A 14,613-nucleotide genomic window follows, 5' to 3' on the forward strand; every position below is an offset into this window, starting at 1 on the left:
CGGGCAGCGTCTAGGCCGTTGGGCGGCGGTCTTTCGTGGTACTCGACCGTCGCTCTTCAGAGAATGCTGATGTTGCATACTCACTTCGACGATACAGCGCTTCTCCATCACCTTCAATCATCTACTCGCTGACACCCCCATGAGATCGATACAACAGACAGTTGATCTTGATCTACACACCCCTTCCAGAAGCCCACCCACACTCGCTTCCCCACACATCGCACCGCCTGCGATATCCCGATATAGTACAGATGTGCACCACCCCAATCTCAAAGCTGTTGCTGTGAAAGTAACAATGTCGCGCATGAAAGCTCGCTCTCACGAAGAGCAAAAGCGATGAATGGCTGGAGATAAGCTTGTTGCATCGTAGCGTTTACACTTTCCTACTACGCAAAACTACGCAAGCTACGCTGCATTAGTTGGGCGGAGCTGCAGTAGGCGGCGGAGAGGGGTGCGTGGAGCGATGTCGGGGTGACGACGGGAGTGATGTTGTCCGATAGGCGAGCTGCGAGGTGAAGACAAGATGGGAAGTTGAAGAGTCGGAAAAGCCGAAAGATGGAACGGGAAGCGATGAGAAAAGTGTTCAGGAAGTTCTTGTGTTCAATGTTTGAAGTCGTTCAGAATCGTTAATGCGCTAAAGTACATTCCATCGCACTTTCAGAGCCGGCCTTCTCGTCTCTTCCCTCCAGCGGGCAGTAAGATATGCGTCGCCGCTTGCCAGGCATTCCTTCAGCACCATCTCAAGTATCCATACTGTCAGACCAAAAGCCCACCAACACCTCGCCACTCAATACCATATGCTGCCCTCCCTCGGACCCAAACGCCGTCGTAAACAAAAGTCCAGCCTTCATCTTGTCGTCTCCAAGCCTCCTGCATCCCCAAGCTGTTCTCAAGAATCGAATCTCCTCCGTCGTCGGTAGAGGGTAAGATGAGAGAGAATCAATAAGTATCCCCCACATCCCCCTCATCCGTCCACGCCTCACTCCCCTCCCTCTCGCTCTCCTCCCGCACCCTCTTCATCTCCCCCATCCTCCCTCCCATCGGCGCCGGCCTCTTTGCGCCCTGGGCATAGCCCTGCGCATACCCGTGCCCGTGAGCCTGCCCGTGGTACTCCCTCCCCTGCTGCGCCTTAACCTTCGCCCAATAAGCCTCCGTCGCATCCGCCTCCTCCGCATCGCTCTGGTCCGTGTACGTCTCCCAGTTCTCGCTGCCACTCACTCCCGAGGCGACGCTACCGGACATTAATGAGGAAGTGTTGCTGGTCTGGCGCGAGGGCGGGGCGCGAGGGTAGTCGGAGCGGCTGAGCGGGCGGCCGGAGGAGGTGGTGGTGTAGGAGGCGTCAGAGCGGGGGTAGGTGGGTCGTTGGATGGGAGGAGGTGGGCCCATGGTAGAGGAGTGCATTTGCTGGTGGTGGGATTGATGGTGTTGGTAAGGGCGGGACTGGTGGTGGCGGTCATCGTACGGGTCTTCGGGTTCGACGTGGCGGACGACGCTGGCGCTGCGTTCGAGTTCGTGTGGGTTCTCTTGCTCGTGGGTTGGGGTGGGCGGGACGAAGAGGTCTTTCATCTTTGGCGGCGGGGCTTTAGGTGGTCCCATGCCGCCGCGGACGGTCTTGCTGAGGTCTGCGTGGCTCTTTGCGCCGTTCAGGCGGCGTTCGGGTGAGTTGTTGCCATCTCGTAGTGTGCTCATCGGTAAGCGGGATGCGCCAGGAATTTTCGATGGGCTGGTCCTCTGACTGCTGGACATGGACGATCCCATCACAGAGCTGGACATGGTGGAGGCTGCCATTGGGTTCCGGCCAGCCATCGCTGTGGGCGTCTTGCTTCTGGGTGGCGGCGCACCTCTGACAGTGCCATTCCTGCTAGGAGGCTGTGATTTTCCAGCACTCTTCGGCGCCTCTCTCGCGGGTTGAAGAGCATTCGGAGTCTTGCTTCTGGCGGGTGGTGCCTTCGCCTTCGCCTGGTTCATCTCCAGCTCGTCCAGATACCGCTCGCCATGTACACAGAAAGGCCGGCCGTATTCATCTTCCCACGCCTCAAGGGTCTTCCTCAGATCTGCTTCAACCTTCGGCAGGTCCTTCGCAATGCGCTTCCGCATCTTCTCTTCTCTCAGCAACTTGCCCGGGTCACGCTTCTCTCCTTTCACAGGACCCTTGGCCATCAACCGACTCGCATCCAGACTGCTCTTCTCTAGGTCATCGCGATCCTTGATAAGACTCCTGTGTTTGTCGACAGCAGCCAAGATTGGTGCGCGCTGTTCTTTCAAAGTCTCCAGGCGTGTAATTTCCTGCTCGTGTGCTGACAGAAGTGCGTCCGAATAGACGTCCGAAAATGCAGGCGCAAAGTCCAGCATCTCCTCTTCAGAGAAGTATAGGTTGTCCCACAGCTCTTGCAGCTTGAAGCGCGCATCTTCAACAAAGAGATGTAGGTTCTGCCTCTTCAGCTCGTTCAGCCTGCTAAGCTCATCTTCGAACTCGTTGATCGTCCTCAGTCCGCAGCCACGGTTGGCAGATAGGAATTGCTTGCGCTCTGACGCTTCAATCCCGAGACGGTCCCACAGTCCTTCGATGTTCGTCCGTAGCTCCTTCAATCTGCGCTCGCGCTGAGACTTCTCAGACACCAGCTTGTCGCGCTTCGAAGTCAGGCGCTTCAGGTCATCCGCATGCAGACCCAGCTGCTCCGGCGACTCGCGCGCGTACTGTACGATGTGGCTTTCGACTTGCGCCTGTGGTGTGCCGAGCTCCGACCAGAGGTTGATGATCTCGTCCGCAATCTGGCCCACAGTCGAAATACGCCTGTTGTACTCTTCGTACACTCTTGTGAATTCGTTATCCAGCTTGCCGACGTACGTAGGCGACAAGTCGAAGTTCGGCGGTACCTTGGCGTTCGGAGAGGTCGGGGGCAGCTTGATGGAAACAAACGAAGGCTCCAGATGTGAAGCATACGACTCCAGCGCCTCGACCAGCTTCTTGACCTGCTCGTAGCGCTCGCGATGCAGCTTCGAGATGGTATGATGCTTGTCCTTGAGATGTTGTATGCAGTCCAGAAGCGGGAAAGAGACCTTGAGACCATCGCGTTCAGATTCATAGTCGTCGTCGGGTCCCGAGTCGTCTAGCGATCGCTCCATCTGGCGGATGGTCTTGATGAGGCGCTGGGCCTCTTCGGTAAGGTCATGTTTCTCCTTTGCGACGATGTTGAGTTGGTTATGGAGGGTCTCTGAGAGGGCGGAGAAGAGCTGCCGGATCCGTTAGCATGCGCGACCTCCTGTAGTCCTGTTGTTGTTAGGTACTGACCTCCGACTCCCGCGAGTCCCGCTCATGGCTGGCGACGCCTATCTCGTCGAAGAAGCCGTGCAGTCGCTCGATGATGGTGGTGACCTGCTGCGACAGGTAGGAGGTGTCCATTGCCGTTCTCTGCGCTGCCAGCAGCTCGCGATGCCGACTACTGGACCATCAAATGTGGGGTGCTCTGGCGAGGAATGCAGAGTTGGTATGTTGTGCTGGTCGGCGCGGTGAATCTCCTGCCTGCGCGCGCTGTACAGCGGCTGTAGAGAGTGTTATGTGTATGTGTTTGCTTGATGAGATGAGCGACTGCGGTTTGGATAGTGTCTTGGGGTTGGTGCTAGCGGTTGGTCTCCAGATGGCTGCAGTAGAGTACGCGAAGGCGTTGGCCGATATTTTGCCAAGCCGTAACTACAGCAACGTTCCTTCCGTGTCGGCGAACCTTACCCGTGCGGACGAGCTTAAAACCTTATCCCAAGATCAATTGACGCAGACGACATGTGAAAGACCCTCGTGACTTTTTGTGACTGTGGATTGATCGCGTGGGACGACCTACTGAGCAAACATGATACTCCGGATATATCTATCGCTGCTCGCACACAGCACAGTCCACCCCTGAGGCAGATATGGCTGGGCAACTCCTCACGCCCTCCCCATCGCCATCGCCACCAGCTACGCAAAGAACTATACTTCCAGCAGAGATTAACGCTGCCACCCGCAAGCAGCACACAGAGCTCAACCGCCTGATAGTTGACCGACTCCCGCTCGCGCTTCCACCGCACCAAGGGACGCCAGCGTTGTATGGGCAAGGTCTGGCTGCATTCGCAGAGATCTATTTCACCTTTGAAGAGGTCTGGTCAGATTTGGCAACGTCCTCGAAGCAAAGGCCTGGGAAAAATGGCGACTCGTACGATACTCTAGTCCGGCAATGGCTGGCAAGTCTGCGACCAGACGAATTGAAGAGGTCCGCTCGGCTTCAGGATGATATCAAGCACCTCTCCTCCATCACCAACAGGCGTCTTGGTCCGCTCAGCGCTCGACAGCTTCTCGTGCTGCAGCGGATGACGGAAGAGATACACGCGAAGCCGCATACCTTGATCGCATACAGCTGGGTCATGTACATGGCAATCTTCAGCGGTGGCCGCTGGATCCGGCAGGAACTGGCCAAAGCAGGACCTGAGTTCTGGGGTCAATCCCTTCCTACAGCCGACGATGCTGGTACCCAGTCAAGCCGTGACTTGCTAGGCATCTCATTCCTATCCTTCGAGGGCACACATGATGGCGAGGACATCAAGGCATCATACAAGAGTGAACTGGTGCAGGCGGAGACGCTTCTAACATTTCAGGAGAGGCAGGACGTTATCGAAGCTTCCCAGCAGCTATTCGAGGATTGCATCGCTCTTGTTGGAGAGCTCGACGAGGTCGCCCAGCGACAGCTCGTAATCGAGAAGGCCAAGACAGCTGCCCCTTGGATTCTGGCGATTTTGCTTGCTGGATTCTGTTGGCTCGTCTTCAAAGGCGCCTCTAGTAGGATATGAGCCCTATGCGAGGGTGTTGATGGGGGCAAGCAATTGGCACAAACGGCGCCGGGTTCCGTCTAGTTGCTTTGGCGGTAAGACCTGGCTTTTGGGCAGCAATCTGAGAGGAGAACCGTAGGTCAACGCAATTGCGTGTTTGCTGTCCCACGATTATTGTCTCACATTCTCCTTCTCCGTGATCATAAGAACCGCTCCTCCACCTCTGACAAGCTTGCAGCCAGCCTGTCACGGCTCGAGGCTCTACTCAAGTTCCTTTGTTGACTGAACGAGCCACACCAGCTGTGGCAGTTCGAAGAATCTTTTTCATCGTATACCTCATGGCGACCTACCGTATATACATGAAGCCGAGCAGGCTTACATTCGGACCGCAGAGCGACGACTCACGTGAATCTGGGTGAATGCTCACTCGCATTCACTCTTCTGCGGATCCACCCGCTTGTTTACTGCGGGAGCCTCATACCACAATTCACGCGGGCAAGATGATGCTAATAAACATCCGAGCCTCTCCTCGCGTCTCTTCCGGCTCCGACACACCTTTTCACACCACTTCGACCAAGATCTTCTGGGCTTTCGACATCGAACCACCACACGATCTCGAAGACAAAAGACTTTATCACCCACGCGGACAATACCTCTTTCTTCTGCCAGCAACAACCATGCTGTTCTCCCACAACCGCGCTTCCGGCAGGACCGCCAACTTTACCTCTGATGACGACCGTCGCCCCTTGCTCACGCCCTCCTCCCGCCCAAGTAGGGTAACCGGCAACCCGTACTTGCGAGGCCTGCACCAGCATCCCGGTCCTCGCCAGCGCTCGACAGGTCCTCGCCAGCGCCCGACAGCTCCCCGTGAGCGCTGGATAGGTCCTCGCGAGCGCGTGATCCGCATGTACGCTGAACGTGCGGCGGAACTAAAGCGCACGCATGGCACACACCGCGACGGCCGCCAACATCAGCAATCTTTACATCTGCGATCTTCCCGCGCGACTCCGGCACGTGGCAACGCTTACGCAGGCCCTCCGCCTTCTTATGTGCAACCCACCGCTCGTCGTTCTCTAAGCATCAACACGAACGGGTCTAGACAGCCGACACCGCCTCTACGATACTCTAGACGTCCGGATCGAAATAGTACACGGCTACGTGTGAGCTCGTCAGATGCCGGTGATGCTTCGGAACAACGCCACCTCGATCACCGCCCGCATGCTCCTCAGCCAAACGGAAATTCCACTCGCAACGTGGGTCATGTCATTACAGACGAACACAACATCTATGCGTACATCGGCTCAAACGGCGAACAGAATAACTCGACCATTCCTCGCCAATACGACGGACCCCCAAGGCGCACCCGTTCTTCCAACGGAGACTCGACCACTGCGGCTCCCTCGAACAATCAAGACCCTTCCCCCGAAGACGAAGATGAGCCACCGCCGGCATATTCCGGTGCTGTGGCGCCAAAGCGTTCGTCGCGAGGTTGTCTTGGGCATCGCTTGAAGCGCGCCGCTGTGGTCTTCGCTAAAGCAGGCCTCATAACAGCTGTGGGGCGCAGCTATCGAGCCGAGCGCCGGGATTCGGACCGGAGGTGAGGGTATGAGAGAGCAGTGCAGGCGAAGAAGCGAGAGACGGGAGATGGTGTGGATTGCAGAGATGGGTGTGGGATGGAGGGATCGGTCAAGGAAGAATGCGACGGTGGGAGACTGGCTGTGGTCGTGGTCCTTGTGAGGACAGGGAGACGGGCACGAACGTGGGCACGAACGTGGGCACGAAAGAAGGTATTGATTCAATACATTTGACAAAAATTACTCGTATGACCCTCCCAGTAATTTTGGACCTCCGGTCTCAGTGTCTGAGGAGCCATCCCAGAGCAGCTGTTGCAGCCTATCCCTGATTACACATTTACTCCTGACCGCGAGTTCTCGCCGTGGAGTTTTTGCCGGATCATTGGCGTCTTCGCTGCTATATTGGTCGGCCGGATCAAGCACACGTCTTCATCAAGCACGCACTACGCCTCAAGTACTTTCCCTGGCCTTCTCCACAGCCTTCTGCAGGTCTCCAATTGATGCCTCAAGTGTAATCCCAATCTGCTCGAGCACCTCCAGTGAGTCGTGCAAGCTTTGCTGAGACGTACTGCATTCCTCCGCGCGTCTCCGCAAAGGGCGGAGTACCTTTTCGATGGACTCGCGGGGCGCCGACAACGACGCAGCAGGGAAGAAGATGCGAGGAAAATCCCAACATGTCCCGTTGAACAGCGTAACCATGAGATCTCGTCCTCCTTTTTTGAGAGAGTGTGCGTCAAACATGAGCCGTACCGCCCACTTCGTACGGGCATCTCTGCTCGCTGCAATCACTCCAACAACTTGCTTAATCGTCTGGTCCGGCAGAAGCTGCGCTGTGGGGAGCTGGAGGTCCCTCGCACCCAGATCAATGGTGATGTCGGAAGCGTGGGTCTTATGTCTGTTGAGCGTGCAGTCAATCCAAGACCGGAAGTTGGATACAGCATCGAGGTGGTGCGGACCATGCTGAAGTGGTTGTACGTTCCTCCCGTCAGGCCTGCGCCAGGGAGTGTTGAGCATAAAACTGTTCACTTGGTAGAACACCGGGCTTGCTTCCTCGTGCAGTTGCTTGCAGGTTGTGGTGAGTGCGAGTCTGTAGCGATGCGGTGATTGGATCCATTCGACAACAGGTTTGTTGACATTTTCCGTGGCGTCATCCGTGGCGACGGTGATGAGCTGGATGTCGAAGGGTTGTTGCAGCACAAAGGCATAAATCTCATCGCGCAATTCCCGTGGGAGTTTATGGAGAGGGCTGTTGTCCATCGTTACGATTTCACTACCCATCGTGTGTGGGTATATTAGAGTTGGTGAATGGTAGTATATGTAAGAGTAAGACTCCTCTGACTCACCGGATGGGACAAGGCAGAAGCTTCACCACGCTAGCTCGACGCAGTGTAACCGCATTGAGGAAAAGGCAATCCACGTCAAAACATGTGAAAGGATGTGGAGGATATCGCAGGCATATCGCAAGTTGGACAGCTTCACCGCCTGACCGGCGCATTGGTTCGCCTGACGCTCCGCCTTGACATTAGTCAACGTACCATCGGGCCAAAGCAGTCTTCGAACTATAGGAAGACAACGGCATGCAGTTCTTCGCCCACCCTGCATTGCTCTAGCTATCAAGCGTCCTGACCACAGCCTGCCTCACTTCCGCTCCATGCTCCTGGATCGAAAGCTTCGAAGCAGCTGGCCCACTCAGGATGCTCCCAGTCCCCAGGTCAGCACCTCGCCGCGCCTCCTCGACAGACTGCCTCGTCTCATCCATGAGCCTCGCAACCATCCGGCCAAGGCGATTGTACCTACGTTCGTATTCGGCAGGCAAGACATTTACTTCTAGCACCTCTCTCAACCACAACTTCCTCTTGACTACCGCTTCATTGGCAGCTTCGAGAGGGAATGCCACCGGGATGTTCGCAAAAGCACACAGTTCCCACCCGTTGGAAACCGTGAGGCTCACCGTCCACACTATACGAGGGCTCTCCAGTGTCATGACCATGCAAGCCAATTGGGCTGAGAGGCGCTGTCGCCACGGGTGGTTTTCGAGTGACATCATGTTGAGGTCTCCAAGGCCGACATCGATTGCGCGAACGGTGGAGGAGTGCTCGACCACGGTATTTTCAATCCACTGGCGAACCACTTGGAGCCTGCGGGATAGTTCTTTCCTCTTCGCCTTGTCGTTGCCCCTGTTTCACGAGAAGTAGCGCCCAATGTTGAACTTGATGGAGTTGCTTTTGAAGAACATCGGCATAGCTTCCGCATACATTTGCTTGCAAGTAGCCGGGAGCGCGAGGAAGTGTGGATGATGGCCTGCCAGGATGCTGGCTTTGATTTTTACTTGTTTGGCCTTCTTCGGCGCCATCGTGAAGACTGAGATTGTGTCATGGTGTTGCAGAACATGAGCATATATTTGATCGCGAAGCTCCTGTGGTAGTTTAGCGAGTTGGCTGTGCTCCATGATCGTGAAGAAAGGTTGTGGTTGTACGTTAATGTGAGACTGTTGATGTGGGAAGAGGGGATACGATGCAGAGGAGAGGAGTCACCATGCACAGCCCCCAAGCGTTGCCCGGTTTAGAGTAGAAATACACCGTCACGTGATTGTAGGATTTCGGGTGAATGGCTGATCAAGACCCAACGGGATTATTGCAGGCTACCATGAAATGCTTCAATGTAGTATCATGGATCAATCCCGTCGTCATGTAGTGCGCCGTAGCGATCGCACCCTCGATCCTTACTGGCGCGCCTACGCTGACAGCAACTCCATGTTCAGTATATGTCGTGACCCTCATGACCTCCCTCAGCTTCCTCCTTACTCTCCTCTACGGCTTCTCTGATCTCGGCCATGAACCTCGTCACCTGTCCGACAGCTTCTTCTGCACTTCGGCGGCTGTTGTGCTCTGACAATCGACAAAACTGATCCCGATCCTCGTCCCCCTTAGCGTCAAGTTCTGCGTGCCATTGGCGCGATGCGCGGGCGATGGCTTCGTGAGGATGCCTGAATGGCATGTCGTGGAAATCGAAGGCTCTCGGAAAATGGCGGCAGTATCCTTCGATAAGGACCCTCAAGCTCACCATCGGTTTCGTCCGTCTGTTGGAGGCACCTTCCAAGGCTGCAACCACTTCCTCTTTGACGGATCCGTACGGTGTGTGCTTATCGCACAGCGCTCTGGGTACACAAGCGCCTAAGTGGATAGCAATGCGGTAGGAAGACACAGAATACTTGTCGGTCATGTTGGTGAACCAGTCGACGAGGATTGGAATTCTGTCAGATATTGCGTAGTCGAGTCGGAAGGCTTTGGTATTTAGCTGGAAAGTGTTGACTTCGAAGAACCTCGGGCCTGCCTCGCGGTACAGCTGCTTGCAAGTCGCTGTGAGGGCAAGAGTGTTCAAAGGTAAGCTGGGGAGGGCTCTCGGTCGCCCATGAGCCCCCACAAGCGATATCTTGATGTTCTCGTTGTGGCGTAGTGCGAGCCCGTAGATTTGGTCTCGGATCTCTCGGGGGAGGTTGTTGAATGGACTGTCGTCCATGGTCGCACAGTCGTTTGAGGTGTGAAGTAGTGGTATGTTTGAGCTTCCGGGAAGGAAGGGAGGTGAACGAGAAGGGGCTTCTGAGTCTTCAAAAGCCGCATGCACATGCAGAAAACCAGCAGAGACACTGACGTAACATGACGTAAGGTTGAGCAGGCAGAGATTATGTGGATGCATGTGATATGAACGAGTGAAAAGCCACAGACCTTTGAAGCCCCTTCTACCCCTTCGCCGATGCATAGCAGCTTCTAGAGCGACGGCACCACGGCAAAACGCAACCGCCATCCGCACAGCATATCCCCCAGACGTTCACCAACGATCCTACTGCTCCTCTCTAGTCGACCCAGCCTTACGCAACCCCCTCCTCAATCTCATCCATGAATGCCTGCATCAGCTCACCCACAAGCTGAAGATATTCGCAGTACGCATCAAAAGCCTTTTCCCACTTCTTCGTCTTTCCCGTCGTCAATCGGCGGAAGCTTCCGAGCCGTCCTTCCAGCCTTTTGATCTCTGCGGACTTCGCATCGGCTAGAACAAGCTTGATGGTCTCATCAGAAGCCGTCACCGCGAGACGCTTGAACTCTACACACGGGAATGAGAGCCCGCACTCACGCAATCCCATGTCTGCTTGGCCGTCATGAACGACCCTGATGCTGATGCACCAAGTGACGGTATCCTTGGCGTGTGCATGCCGTATGGTTCGCACGAGCTCATCGATTACTAATTGGCGGATCGGCTGGCCCGATTGCAGTTCGTTGGTGGTGGCATGGCCGAGAAGGATGGTGAAGCGAGCTGGAGCGGAGTATTTGTTGACGGTGGTTTCCATCCAGTTGGGGAAGGTAGCGAGCTCGCCAGATGACTTGGTGATTTCCGATCGGAGGATGGTAGTGTTGTAGGTGATAGGATGCATCAAGAAGAACATCTGAATGGCCTCTTCTCGCACTTGTTTGTTCGTTCTGGTGAGCTCTCGGAACGCACGTCGTCGGTGAGAGAGGAATTGCAGCTTCAGTCCGCCTTTTGCGTCATCTCGCGGTGCAAGGTAAGCCTCGCCTTCGCGATCGTAGACAGGATCTGTTCGTAGTGCGAAGCTGTAGACTCGATTGCGAAGCTCGCGGGGAAGCCTGAGGAGTGGGAAGGGTTCCATATTCGGGTGACGGGGCGGATGAGGGTGTTGCGCTGATGATGGCTGGTCAGCGACCGGGGCACTGTTGAGTGGTGGACGATATGCGGAAGTCACGGGCGTTGAGTGAGGAGTCTTGCGACGAGGAGGGGGTCCATTCTCGACTAGTGTTTGCTCAGCGAAAGAAGTACAGAGAAAGGCAGGAAACGTGACATGGCATGATTTCACTTCAAACGCAGACAAACTGTGATGTGAGGTCTCGAATGCTGACTTAAGATTCGCAGACAACGTGATGTGACACGCCCCAACGTCCTTCACTCACCTCCAGCCTGATGCAAAAGTACCTACACTCTATCATCACCCCTTTGATGTTGGCACACTTAGCTCGTGGAATACCACCCGAAATGATTGAACAAATCAGTCCTCGGCGCTTTCGTGTATCCCAAATCCTCGCTAGACTAGGCCTCGACAAGCTGTTGTACCTCATCAACAAAAGCCTGCACGATATCGCCCACGCCCTCCATCACACCGACATCTGCGTAAAACTCTTGCCAGCTCCTTCCGCCAGCGTTGACCTGCGCCTTTAAAATCTCTTTTCTTGGATCCAGCGCCAAATCAATGGATTTCGCTGGGCCGATCACTGGAATGTGGCAGAACTTCAAGCTGGACCTCCATTCCGACCGACGAGTAAAAGGCGAGACGTGAACTATCTGTGTCTCGAGGGTGAACACATCCGTGATCGCCAGCGTCACGGTCCAGAATGTACGAGGGCTGTTGCCGCGCTTGATGACCCTAGTAAGTTGACGAGTGACCCATTGGCGGAAGTACCCATCGGGAGAGAACGATTCGGCGGCGACGGAACCTAGATCGAAGTCGATGCTTTGGGCTGAAGTGGAGCGTTCATTGATGTTGTGGTCGATCCAGTCGGCAAAGGCGGCGAGTTTGCTCGGGTCGCCGGACCAGAGTGGGATGGGTTGGATGCTCGTCTTGAAGGTGAAGCCGGTGAGCTGAAAGAGAATGGGTGTCGCTTCGAGATATAGTTGCTTGCAGGTTAGGGGCAGCGCGAGGACGGATGCGTAGCGCAGCCAGTCGTTGGTTGATTTGAGCTGCCTGGCTTTGCCGCGTTTCGTCGCATCGCGCAATGTGATGTTGTGGTCGTGTTGGAGAGCAAGGATATAGATGGCGTCTCGGATCTCCCGGGGTACCCTGCTGAGCGGGCTATTGTCCATTGTTGCAGTGGCCCTTCAGTGGTGGGAAAGCTGGTGTGTACAAAGGCAGGAGGAAAAGGAAGAGGAAGGCAAGGGATCGCAAGCGGTGAATTGCTGTTAGGTGTATGAAGATTCACTCGGCAGGTAGCGGCCATATCCATGCAGCTTGCGTCACCAGAAGAGTGAATGCTGAGTGACATGTGATGATGAGCGCGATCACGTGATCGTTTATCCAGACGAACTGCAGTCCGCTTTGTTTAGGAATTATCTTCATTGTCGAGTAGAGCGGCCGGCCGTGGGGAGAAGAGTGGCCTAATGATGTGGATAGCATGGTCCTATACAGCATGTTTTCGAAGGGTTTATACAGTCAGCGGGAGCAATGTCCCTTACCGACGACAGAGGGCGTTACCGTGTGAGTCTGCTCGCGGCAGGATAAGGCATTGCATCAAGAAGACTGGTTTGCCATTGCCTGTTGGCAATCGCAAGTGTTAGACAGGCTTGCTGTTGGCGTATTGAGGCTCTTGCGACAGGTCCAAATGTCCTATCTACTCGCTCCAGAGCCCCCCGTGCTGGTGTCCGGAGAAGTGACGGTACATGTATCTTGAGCGATTCACGAAGCTTCTTGCCGACGCAATCGCTCCCTTTGAAGGGCTAGAGAATAATCAGTAAACGGGAAGGCAATGGCGGTGGCGAAGGATCGAGGTCAAGACTGCCAGGTGTTGTCTGCCAGCTGACAAACTAGGAAGGCTCGAAGGCTTGGACCGCATATCAACCTCGACCGCCCATTGCAACAACAACATTCCCACCACACTTGGACCTTTCATAGTTATTGTTCAACATGGGGAGATTCACACAAGCATTCACAGCGTCCCTGGCTGTGCTGGGCTCAGCAGCAGCGTCCGCGGTCATTGATCTCAAGCCAGACAACTTTGACGGTGAGTAGGCCAACTCGATACCCCTGCCTGCCCTGCTAATGTTTTGTCTATAGACATCGTCCTCAAGTCCGGCAAGCCAGCCCTCGTCGAGTTCTTCGCACCATGGTGCGGCCACTGCAAGACCCTCGCCCCCATCTACGAAGAGCTGGCCTCCTCCTACGAGTTCGCCAAGGACAAGGTCATCATCGCAAAGGTTGATGCAGATGCAGAGAAGAGCCTCGGGCAACGGTTCGGTGTGCAAGGCTTCCCTACGCTGAAGTGGTTTGACGGCAAGAGCGACAAACCAGAGGACTACAAGAGTGGGAGGGACATCGACAGCTTGAGCACATTCATCTCGGACAAGACTGGCATCAAGCCAAAGACGAAAAAGGCGGCACCAAGCAACGTCGAGATGTTAACGGACTCGTCGTTCAAGGAGCAGATTGGCGGTGACAAAGACGCTTTGGTTGCATTTACCGCGCCGTGGTGCGGACGTACGTTAGATCATGCCCGCTCTACTTGCTCACATGCTAATCGTGTGTCCAGACTGCAAGAGCCTCGCTCCAGTATGGGAGAAGGTCGCCCAGGACTTCGCCTCGGAGAACGGTGTCCTGATCGCCAAAGTCGACTGCGAGGCCCCCAACGCCAAAGCTACCGCGGAGGAGGCTGGCGTCAAGAGCTACCCGACCATCAAGTACTACCCCAAGGGCTCCACCGAGGCAGTTCCATACGCCGGTGGTCGCTCCGAAGCCGACCTCATCTCGTTCATGAACGACAAGGCTGGCACTCACCGCACGATCGGTGGCGGACTCGATGCCATCGCCGGAACCATTCCTTCACTCGACGAGATCGTGTCCACCCTCAAGACTGGCGGTGCCAAGGCCTACAGCGATCTTGAGAAGGCCGCTGGCGCTGTCTCGGACAAGTACGCAGAGTACTACGCCAAGGTCGCGAAGAAGACCGAGGAGAACCAGTCATACGTCGAGAAGGAGCTGGCAAGGTTGCAAGGCATGATTAAGAAGGGTGGTTTGGCGCCGGAGAAGATGGACGATCTGATCAGCAGGAGCAACATCCTGGCCAGGTTCAAGGGTGATACGCCAAAGGACGAGCTTTAGGAAGGACATGAGTATCCATAGGCTGTGATTGGAAGTGGAAAAGCATTGGCTCTTGCGTATGTATGAAGCATGAGCGATGTTGCCTACAGAGCATAACGAAGCATGAGCATTTGCAATCCACGAATACCTCAATGCCAGATACCAGTACTCTTACATGGCGCTGTTGTCGAACCCTTGTATGTAAAAGAAATTCTGAACGAGAAGCAAAATGATGTGCAAGACTTTCACTCCATATGAATAGATCAACTCTTCGAAAGTGCAGAGCATGAGAGGAGCAAAATGTCCAAAAGGGGAAGGAGCACAAAAGAAAAGCCAAAAAAGAAGACCCGTAGTCCCAACCACCCCTTTCGAAGACACATTTGTGAA

General features: G+C 55.1%; 8 protein-coding genes across 8 annotated transcripts; 3 read left to right on the forward strand and 5 right to left on the reverse strand.

Moving 5' to 3' along the window:
- Nucleotides 1–939: 939 nt before the first annotated feature.
- ASE1 (Microtubule bundling protein) lies at nucleotides 940–3,403 on the reverse strand (the record flags this gene model as incomplete). Its single annotated transcript, XM_064804614.1, has 2 exons — nucleotides 940–3,234; nucleotides 3,293–3,403. 2 exons carry the CDS (start codon nucleotides 3,401–3,403, stop codon nucleotides 940–942), a joined length of 2,406 nt encoding a protein of 801 aa, XP_064657384.1.
- Nucleotides 3,404–3,906: 503 nt separating this feature from the next.
- Nucleotides 3,907–4,818, forward strand: LTR77_007378 (uncharacterized protein; the record flags this gene model as incomplete). Its single annotated transcript, XM_064804615.1, has 1 exon — nucleotides 3,907–4,818. The coding sequence occupies one exon, from the start codon at nucleotides 3,907–3,909 to the stop codon at nucleotides 4,816–4,818; it is 912 nt and encodes a 303-aa protein (XP_064657385.1).
- Nucleotides 4,819–5,474: 656 nt separating this feature from the next.
- On the forward strand, nucleotides 5,475–6,398 carry LTR77_007379 (uncharacterized protein; the record flags this gene model as incomplete). Its single annotated transcript, XM_064804616.1, has 1 exon — nucleotides 5,475–6,398. The coding sequence occupies one exon, from the start codon at nucleotides 5,475–5,477 to the stop codon at nucleotides 6,396–6,398; it is 924 nt and encodes a 307-aa protein (XP_064657386.1).
- A 423-nt stretch (nucleotides 6,399–6,821) lies between these two features.
- Nucleotides 6,822–7,649, reverse strand: LTR77_007380 (uncharacterized protein; the record flags this gene model as incomplete). The annotated part of the gene is made up of 1 exon (XM_064804617.1): nucleotides 6,822–7,649. The coding sequence occupies one exon, from the start codon at nucleotides 7,647–7,649 to the stop codon at nucleotides 6,822–6,824; it is 828 nt and encodes a 275-aa protein (XP_064657387.1).
- A 328-nt stretch (nucleotides 7,650–7,977) lies between these two features.
- Nucleotides 7,978–9,890, reverse strand: LTR77_007381 (uncharacterized protein; the record flags this gene model as incomplete). The annotated part of the gene is made up of 3 exons (XM_064804618.1): nucleotides 7,978–8,548; nucleotides 8,627–8,732; nucleotides 9,176–9,890. The coding sequence occupies 3 exons, from the start codon at nucleotides 9,888–9,890 to the stop codon at nucleotides 7,978–7,980; spliced, it is 1,392 nt and encodes a 463-aa protein (XP_064657388.1).
- A 349-nt stretch (nucleotides 9,891–10,239) lies between these two features.
- On the reverse strand, nucleotides 10,240–11,034 carry LTR77_007382 (uncharacterized protein; the record flags this gene model as incomplete). Its single annotated transcript, XM_064804619.1, has 1 exon — nucleotides 10,240–11,034. One exon carries the CDS (start codon nucleotides 11,032–11,034, stop codon nucleotides 10,240–10,242), a length of 795 nt encoding a protein of 264 aa, XP_064657389.1.
- Nucleotides 11,035–11,468: 434 nt separating this feature from the next.
- Nucleotides 11,469–12,239, reverse strand: LTR77_007383 (uncharacterized protein; the record flags this gene model as incomplete). The annotated part of the gene is made up of 1 exon (XM_064804620.1): nucleotides 11,469–12,239. The coding sequence occupies one exon, from the start codon at nucleotides 12,237–12,239 to the stop codon at nucleotides 11,469–11,471; it is 771 nt and encodes a 256-aa protein (XP_064657390.1).
- Nucleotides 12,240–13,056: 817 nt separating this feature from the next.
- LTR77_007384 (uncharacterized protein) lies at nucleotides 13,057–14,247 on the forward strand (the record flags this gene model as incomplete). The annotated part of the gene is made up of 3 exons (XM_064804621.1): nucleotides 13,057–13,153; nucleotides 13,207–13,626; nucleotides 13,679–14,247. 3 exons carry the CDS (start codon nucleotides 13,057–13,059, stop codon nucleotides 14,245–14,247), a joined length of 1,086 nt encoding a protein of 361 aa, XP_064657391.1.
- Between the last annotated feature and the right edge of the window lie 366 nt (nucleotides 14,248–14,613).

Source organism: Saxophila tyrrhenica (genome assembly GCF_035928015.1).
Source record: "Saxophila tyrrhenica strain CCFEE 5935 chromosome Unknown scaffold_11, whole genome shotgun sequence".
In the NCBI taxonomy this organism is placed as follows: Eukaryota; Fungi; Ascomycota; class Dothideomycetes; order Mycosphaerellales; family Extremaceae; genus Saxophila; species Saxophila tyrrhenica.